At 38.5% G+C, this 8,939-nt stretch overlaps 1 protein-coding gene across 1 annotated transcript; it reads right to left on the bottom strand.

The window, feature by feature from the left end:
* Window positions 1-4,236: 4,236 nt before the first annotated feature.
* LOC131536335 (uncharacterized) lies at window positions 4,237-8,250 on the bottom strand. The gene is made up of 2 exons (XM_058769195.1): window positions 6,306-8,250; window positions 4,237-6,181 (listed from the first exon to the last, which is right to left on the bottom strand). The coding sequence occupies exon 2, from the start codon at window positions 5,551-5,553 to the stop codon at window positions 4,237-4,239; it is 1,317 nt and encodes a 438-aa protein (XP_058625178.1). The 5' UTR covers window positions 5,554-6,181; window positions 6,306-8,250.
* Window positions 8,251-8,939: the final 689 nt, after the last annotated feature.

Genomic DNA, 8,939 nt, shown 5'->3' with positions numbered 1-8,939 from the left:
CATCATGAATGTACATGCTTGTGTTTTGCAAATTTATGATGAAATTTCTTGAGTTTTCATAATTAAGATAGCTTACAATCAATATTTTATTAAAATGGTTGTATGCAGAATTTTGGTAGGCGTACAGTAAAAAAAAAAAGATTTTGTCTATGGAGTGTCATGGAGTGTAGTAATACTCCAAATGATTGTACCCACGAGCATAACTTTTTTAAAATTAAATTTAAAAAAAATGTAAATAAATTAGCTTTTTAAATTAAATTATACTAAATGATGCTTATGAAAAATAAAAGTTTACTGCAATGGGTAGGTTTAGGGGATGATACGGTATAAAATTAATTAATGTAAATATAAATATTAAAGGTTCTAAGTATGTAACCGTCCCAGTGAAATTTTTCACAAGGGCAAAAATCACAAATAATTTAGGGGAGGGTACCTCAACTGAAAATGCCACAAAACACCGTAGTGCATTACAAAGTGTTTATATTAAATAAAGGTAATCCACAGATCATTACAGCATGTACATGAAAAACAGTCAAAGTCTTTTTGACTGCAAAAACCACCCGTCACATTTATCATTTATCACAATAGAGAACAAAGAAAAAAAACTTATCTAATTGAATGAATATTGGTCTTTCAGCCAAAGTATATGGTGAATCCGAATACTGAAGTCCTCAATGATGATAGGAGGTGAAAAAAATCCAAGTGTCTGATAGCAAGGGTAGCATAAATAATCAGCGATCCGAATCTCCTTAAAACAGAGTACGTTGCAATTCTTTGATGTTGTTTTGTCCCACAATAAGTACAGAGCTTTAAAGAAGAGATTTTCTTAGGCCATTGATGAGGCATTCAGAGTAAAGACGACAAGGTAAGGACAGAAACAAAAAGAGTTCTTCTACAAAACAAACAAAAACTAGTATTAGCCTTTAACAACAACACCACATAGTTTCACCCTTAAACCATTTACAATATTAATGCAAAGTTAAAGTACAAAAAATTAACCAATACACTTACATGATTGAGCTGAAAACATTAGTTTCTCAAACTGAACTCCATTTGTGGTAAGGTTATGCAAGTGGAAGCCATGCTTCCTCTTAACCAAACGGGTATCTCTTACTCTACTGCCTACCTCCATTTTATCCCTTAACATAGGGATAACAAACAACAAAGTAACTGTACTATAGTCGGTTACATACTCCTCCCCTCGATAGAAAATTTGTCCCAACCGTGACAAATTTTAAGATTCTGTACGTGATAAGAGTCTATGGAGTCAGGATCATCCATAAAGGAAACTCTATAATTTACCGGACCTAATTTCTTTTTAATTACTGCTGGACCTTTCCATTTTGGTGACAATTTTGCCATAAAACCGTCATCTGCTTTAGATAAGGGATGGGTACGAACCCAAACTACATCTCCAACTTTGACCAAAGACACAAATTATGTGAATTTATAGTACTTTTTTTGTTTGACTTGAGCTCGTTCCACGTTTTCCCTTACCATGTCGATGAGAAGTTTCTGACAGTCTAAGTTAGGATAAACAGGATTTTCAGGATTGGGCGGTTTTTGGAGGGCTCTCTCCATTGGCCCTTTCAGTTTACGGCCAAGAGCTACCTCTGCAGGTGAAAATCCTGTACTCTCGTGCCATGCTGAATTTATAGCAAATCTGAATTCTGCTAGCCATCTGTCCCAATGCTTGTGTTGTTCTCCTACATATGAAGCAATCATCGGTTTTAAATTTCTGTTGACTCTCTCCGTCAAATTAGTTTGCGGGTGATATGCAGTGGTAAGTTTCTGTATTACCCCCCATTGTTTGCATAAAAGGTTAAGAAGGTGAGAGGTAAACTGTGTACCTCTATCAGAAACGAGATAAGCCGGTGTTCCCCATCTCGTGAAAATTTCTTCCACCAAAATTCTTGCAATGAGTGATGCTTTAGCAGTTCTCATTGGGAATAGCTCTACCCACTTGGTAAAATAATCTACCACCACAAGTAGATATTCATTCTGCTTGGAGCTTCGGGGAAAAGGTCCCATGATATCCACACCTAGCATATATCCCGGTTCAACAACAGGAGTGCTCTGTAACTGTCCGGAAGCCTTGGTAGTAGAAGCTTTGTACTTTTGACACGATTGGCATTCCTTACAGTATTTCCACACATCATTTCGAATACTAGGCCAGTATACCGATTCTAGTAGCCCAAGTAAGGTTTTCATCTTCCCTAAATGACCACTGAGAGGATTGTCATGAGCATACTGTAAAAATATCTGTCTAAAAGCGTTGGGGATGACTAATTGCACTTTCTGACCCTTTCGACCATCTGGAAGACTCCGAAAAAGAAAGCCATTCTCCATCACATAATGAACTCTCATCACATCTTCAGTAGATTGTTCTCCGACTTTGATTGCTAACTCTTGGATTTCTGGATCATTATTCTGTTCCATAGCTATTTGTGAAAGATCCACCGGTAAATTGCAGGGTAGAGATGTGGATTCAGTGGCGGTACTAATGAGCAGGGTATCTGGTGTGCAGTTGATACCTCTTGATAAAACATCAGGAACAACGTTGCACTGTCATTTTCGATACCTCACAGTGAAATGGAAACCTTGCAGCCTTATGGTCCAACGAATCAGACGAGAAGGTGGTTTAGGGTGTTGAAATGCCCATGTCAAAGCAGTGTGGTCAGTGATGACTTCAAATACTCTCCTCTCCAGATACTGCCTCCATTTTTCTACCGCCCATACAACTGCTAAACATTCATTTTCTGATACGGAGTACGATCTTTCAGCACCTCTTAACAAACGTGATGCAAAAGCAACAACATGCTCTTCCCCTTCAATATCCTGGGTAAGGACTGCTCCCAGTCCAATATCGCTTGCATCCGTTTGAACTTTAAACGCCTTGCTAAAATCAGGAGGGGTCAACACAGGCGCTTGCATGAGTGCTTGCTGACATTGCTCAGTCCATTTCCACTTAACATTCTTTTGTTTCAGGGCGTGTAATGGAGCTGCTCTTTCAGAAAAACCGGGGATAAACCGATGATACCAACCGGCCAGTCCTAGAAACCTTTGTACATCCTTAAGGTTTTGGGGTATAGGAAAGGATTCAATGGCAGAGACTTTGGTTGGATCAGTTTTCACTCCCTCTCGTGTCACAATGCGTCCAAGAAATGAAAGAGAATGTTGGATGAAGTTACACTTTTTAAGATTTAGGGTGAGACCGGCCTTATGAAGACATGCAAACACCTGTTCAAGATGTATGAGATGGTCAGCAATGTTATTAGAATAGACAACAATGTCGTCAATATAGACCATGCAGCACTTTCCTTTAACCTCCCTCAACACGTGTTCCATGAGTCTTTGGAATGATGCGGCAGAGTTTTTCAGCCCAAACGGGAGACAAAGAAATTCATATAACCCAGAGGAGGTAACAAAGGCTGTCTTCTCAATACTGTCAACTTCCATTTCCATCTGCCAGTAACCACTTTTTAAATCAAGGGTGCTAAAAACAGTGGCACCATGCAAAGACTCTAAAATGTCCTGAATTTGAGGCATTGGATAGGCGTCTAGATGGGTCTTAGCATTAAGACCCCGATAATCAACACAAAACCTAGAACTTCCGTCTTTCTTCGGCACAACAACCACTGGTGCTGCCCAGGGTGAAATAGAGCGTCGGATAATCTGTTTCTCCAAAAGCTCTTGAACTTGAGACTCAATGAACTGGTGTTTCTCCAGTGAAACCTTGTACGCTCTTTTTCTTACGGGAATCTCAGCTATGGTAGTGATACGATGTTTGACACAGTTTGTTCTGCCAAGCTGTTGAGTGCATACTGTGGGCCAACTTAACATTAACGCCTCCAACTTACTTTGAATGATCGAATCTGAATCTACCATTTGTGTGATTCGTAAGATCTGCTGGTGGTCTTCTAGACTAGCAGTGGGCATAGCCAAATAAAATTAATTGGAAGAGTGTCCATTGTAGTGCATAAAAGGAAAATCTTTGGCTCTGTTGTGGTAGATAACTGGAACTGTGCTTTTTTAAAATCCAATACCATCTCGGACTTTAATAAAAAATCAATTCCCAGGATTATTGGTACGGTTAAGTCTGAATCTTGCATAACATAGAAGGTCACATTCATCTTCTGCCCTTGGACTTCACACTCCCAATTGACTTTACCCAGAGAACTCTGCCTCTGTCCATTTGCTAATAGGAACGTCTGATCTCCACTAGGCTGATAATCTTCATGGCCACTTAACTTCTTCCACAAAAGACTTTTGAATCAGAGAAAATGTGCTACCTGTATCCACTATGGCAGACACATAGCTGTTCCGAAGTATTAATGGAATGGTGAGGTTTTTAAAATCACGAGCTTCTGAAATCTGATCCAGCAACACAACTCTATTGGCACCCTGTAAGGATTTGCGTTGGAAATCTGGAGGAACAGGAGGTTTCTTCTTCTGCTCTTCACTGTTGACTTGGCTCCAATACTTCTTTGATTCATTGAAATCCTTCTCAATTTGGGTTCCAAGCCTCACTAATTCTCCCACATCTTTAACAGTCCCACGAAGTAAACTAGCTAGCCGTGGATTACAGTTCCTTAGAATAGCTTGAATCATTTCCTTCTCAGTCATGTCCTTTTTCCATCTCAAACACAGTGCACGATAGTGATAAGCAAAGTCTCTCAAACTTTCCTTAGGGCCTTGTTTTCTTTCAGCAAGCTTTCTTGCAGCCACATCCTGGTAATCCTCACTTAAAAATGAAAGCAGAAACTTCTCTTTGAACTGTTTCCAACTCGCTACATTTTTCCTTTCTGCCATCCACCAATCTTTAGCAGTGCCTCTTAAAACAGCAGTGAGAGCAGCAATTACTTCTTCATCACTGAGGGGTCGAACGGCGAAATACTCTTCACATCGCTCCACAAACAAAACAGGATCATCCTCAAATGCATTAGTGAAAATGGGGAAGTCCATCTTTACAGGTGGGTTATACTGAATGGTAGGAGGGATATTTTGAATGGAAACACAGCTAGTCGCATTATGAATTGGAGAATGGGAAACATTTACTGGAACATTTACTTTAGGAACTCTTGGTGTAGAAGCATTTGGGCTCAGCAACTGAAATCTTTGTTTAAAGAGAAGAGACCAGCAATTAGAACAATCAACAATCGATTGACCCAAGTCCATAACCATTAGCTCCATCTGTTGCTTGACTCTTTCACATTCACGTTGGACATGATAAGAAATCTTTTCTTCCAATTTTTTACACTGCACATCAAACACATCCAAAGAAACTTGCTCACTCACCCTTTGATCGATGTTAGCCACTTGATTTTCAATCTCAATAAGACGTTCCATCAACGTTGTGTCACAGTTGGGGCTGACTCCTTCATTTACCTCTATTGGTGGAGGCGGAGGAGGAAAACATGAATCGTCCACATGAACATTATCCTCGACTTGCTCACTGTCTTCATCAGAATCAATATATAAATCACTAAGTGTGTTTATCAGTTCTCTCATCGGTTCTCTTCTAGTTCCACCAACGCACTCATCCTTATCCATAGCAGATGACGGTTAATAAACTACAACAATGAACCACGACTATTTACCAGACGGATTATTTTCCACCTGTGCCTTTTTCAAAGCTGAGGGGTCCCTGTTCGGGCACCATTTTGTAACCGTCCCAGTGAAATTTTTCACAAGGGCAAAAAGCACAAATAATTTAGGGGAGGGTACCTCAACTGAAAATGCCACAAAACACCGTAGTGCATTACAAAGTGTTTATATTAAATAAAGGTAATCCACAGATCATTACAGCATGTACATGAAAAACAGTCAAAGTCTTTTTGACTGCAAAAACCACCCGTCACATTTATCATTTATCACAATAGAGAACAAAGAAAAAACTTATCTAATTGAATGAATATTGGTCTTTCAGCCAAAGTATATGGTGAATCCGAATACTGAAGTCCTCAATGATGATAGGAGGTGAAAAAAATCCAAGTGTCTGATAGCAAGGGTAGCATAAATAATCAGCGATCCGAATCTCCTTAAAACAGAGTACGTTGCAATTCTTTGATGTTGTTTTGTCCCACAATAAGTACAGAGCTTTAAAGAAGAGATTTTCTTAGGCCATTGATGAGGCATTCAGAGTAAAGACGACAAGGTAAGGACAGAAACAAAAAGAGTTCTTCTACAAAACAAACAAAAACTAGTATTAGCCTTTAACAACAACACCACATAGTTTCACCCTTAAACCATTTACAATATTAATGCAAAGTTACACAGTACAAAAAATTAACCAATACACTTACATGATTGAGCTGAAAACATTAGTTTCTCAAACTGAACTCCATTTGTGGTAAGGTTATGCAAGTGGAAGCCATGCTTCCTCTTAATCAAACAGGTATCTCTTACTCTACTGCCTACCTCCATTTTATCCCTTAACATAGAAAATCTGGTAGGGCCCCCTGCAGCACAGTAGAGGAACTACACACAAAACCAACAAAGTAACTGTACTATAGTCGGTTACATATATAATGTAGAAACTGCTTTGCAACAATTTGTTACTGTGCAAATAAATGAATGGAATTGAATTGTCTATGGAAAACATAAAAATTTGACATGTCCAGACATGTCCACGATAACCCTTATCGTGTGGCCTATTAAAATACATATTGTTTTCCCCTTTTGATAACTTTTTCTAGCATGACAAACTCTTTTTTCCGCTCCTGGTAAAATTTTTTATATTTTTAGTGACGACTAAAACTAGTGTAAATGTTTGCATTGTTTTATATCGTGCATGATCGCACAGTTTATTTATTTATTTTCATTTAAAAGAAGAGAATAGCCTACGACTCGGGACGATTGAATGCGCACGCATGCGCGTGAGAGAGAGAGAGAGAAAGAGAGGGAAAGGGAGAGGAAGAGAGAGAGAGAGGATAGCAACCAACGTCAAATTCGTAGCATAAAAGGTTAATTAGTTGTCATTTTAGATAAATAATTTAAAAAGTTTTGAAGCCCTTACGAGCCGGGGGTTAGATAAGCGAACAAAACGAACATCTAATCACGTTGCATCGACGCTAACGATAATCGAGCCATCGCTCCGCTATAAAACTACTGAGATGTTACTAGTTTTAGTTTAAAAACATTCAATTTTGAAGATATAAGAAACTTTTAAACAATCGTTTGATGTGAAATAAGTTAAAATATAAGAACCTCAGACGTATTAGGGAAACATTAAAGCATAGAAATAAATCAAATGTTTGCAAAAACTTTCTCACTCGCAGCGTACAGAAATGGCATGAGCGGTGGAGGGCCTGCGTCTCTCTCACACACACACACACACAGAGGCAGACAGACAGGAGCGTGTTCACTCTGCAGAGAGGAATACATAATTAAAGTTTAAACTAAACACAATTTTTGTAATCAGGTCATTTGATGCCAACTGGTATACCATGAAGAACGTAAGACCATTTTATTTGTTAAACTAAACATTGTATTAGTATGTATCACTTCTCATTGATAGCCTATATTATTTCAATTATTTTTATACAGCCAACCGAATATATGTGCGAGCTGGGGAGTGTGTCTTAAAACTATTCTGTTTAAAAATGTTTATTTATTCTGATTTTCTCCTTAAAACCATTATCTTTTTCCATAGAGAGAGAGAGAGAGAGAGAGCATGCGCCTCGGAACGCAACCTGACACGCGCGCCGCAGATGGGAGGGCACTCCCCAAAACAAAACGCAAAACGGTCCATAAAATCTTCAAAAACAATGCTTGACAGATCATTTATGGGGTTTTACACCTCCGGATAACATAGCTCTTCCCCAGATGACATCGGAATTTCACGCTTCTCCAATTTCCGCATCTGGAACTCGTTATGAGATCAAAGGTCACATATGGTTATCATTAATATTATTATGAGGTCACGAAAGGTCAAAGCAATACATCTTTTTGTCATTCTGCACCGGCCAATACTACTTATATTATATTTATCCTACTTCATCTGACTCTTAATAGTATTTTATTATTATTATTATTATTATTATTATTATTATTATTATTTTAATTTAGCCTAGTTGACAATATATTGACCAGGAGTTTACATGTTCAATTCACTTAGTTTTATCATTGCCACAATAGAGCTTCTCCCCTTTGCAGTACACATTACCATATTAGGTAAAAAAAAAAAGCCTCAGACTGAAACAGGAACATGACCTTCTAAGGCTCAAGGGAGGTCTCAAGAGAAAGTGAAACAAGTGAACAAAGAAAGATCAAGGAAGTGCAGACTGTACAAGAAAACTTTGTTCAAGCAGAATCGTAAGTAGAGTCTTCTACAGCACTTTACAGGTTGCTAAAAGCAATATTTACTAAAAACTGAATGTATTTAAGCAATTTAATGTATGCTTCTTCAAGGGGAGGCAATATTTTTGCTTTGATAATTGATAATAAACAGTCTGTATGTGTCTAACTAGTACAGGAACAAATATATGTATTATATGCATTACAACAATTTTAAAATCATTTACAGGTTTCATAGAAAGAGAATGATCTGAGTTGCTGTAGAAACCGAATACTACAGCTGTCATTATATGCATTACAGCAATTTAAAAATCATTCACTTTAATTACTAGAGCAACACTTTGCTTGCATGCTGTAGCTTCTCGGGGTTGGTAATGCAAAACCCAACCTGATCTCACAGAATTCCGTGTAATGTTCACGGACTTAATTAACCTCCGAATCTGGGCTCACAGAAGGCACCAGCCGTGGTCCACGCACGGATTCACTGGTTCAACACCAGCGCTGCATCAGACCACGTAAAAAGAGTGACTCCGATGCAGTTATACTTTCACTGGAGTACCTGACCCCACCCCTACCCTAAACCTACCCAGTTCTGAACAATAATGATGACAATAAATCCCCCAGTATCGCATCGGCATATT

The sequence above is a fragment of the Onychostoma macrolepis genome, chromosome 01 (assembly GCF_012432095.1).
Source record: "Onychostoma macrolepis isolate SWU-2019 chromosome 01, ASM1243209v1, whole genome shotgun sequence".
Classification (NCBI taxonomy): Eukaryota; Metazoa; Chordata; class Actinopteri; order Cypriniformes; family Cyprinidae; genus Onychostoma; species Onychostoma macrolepis.
The sequence above is the reverse complement of the archived record's forward strand: the minus strand, read 5'-3'. Positions and strand labels throughout refer to the sequence as shown.

Bases quoted from the DNA above. Each gene is read 5' to 3' on its own strand.
- LOC131536335 (XM_058769195.1), bottom strand. From the start codon at position 5,553: ATGGATAAGGATGAGTGCGTTGGTGGAACTAGAAGAGAACCGATGAGA.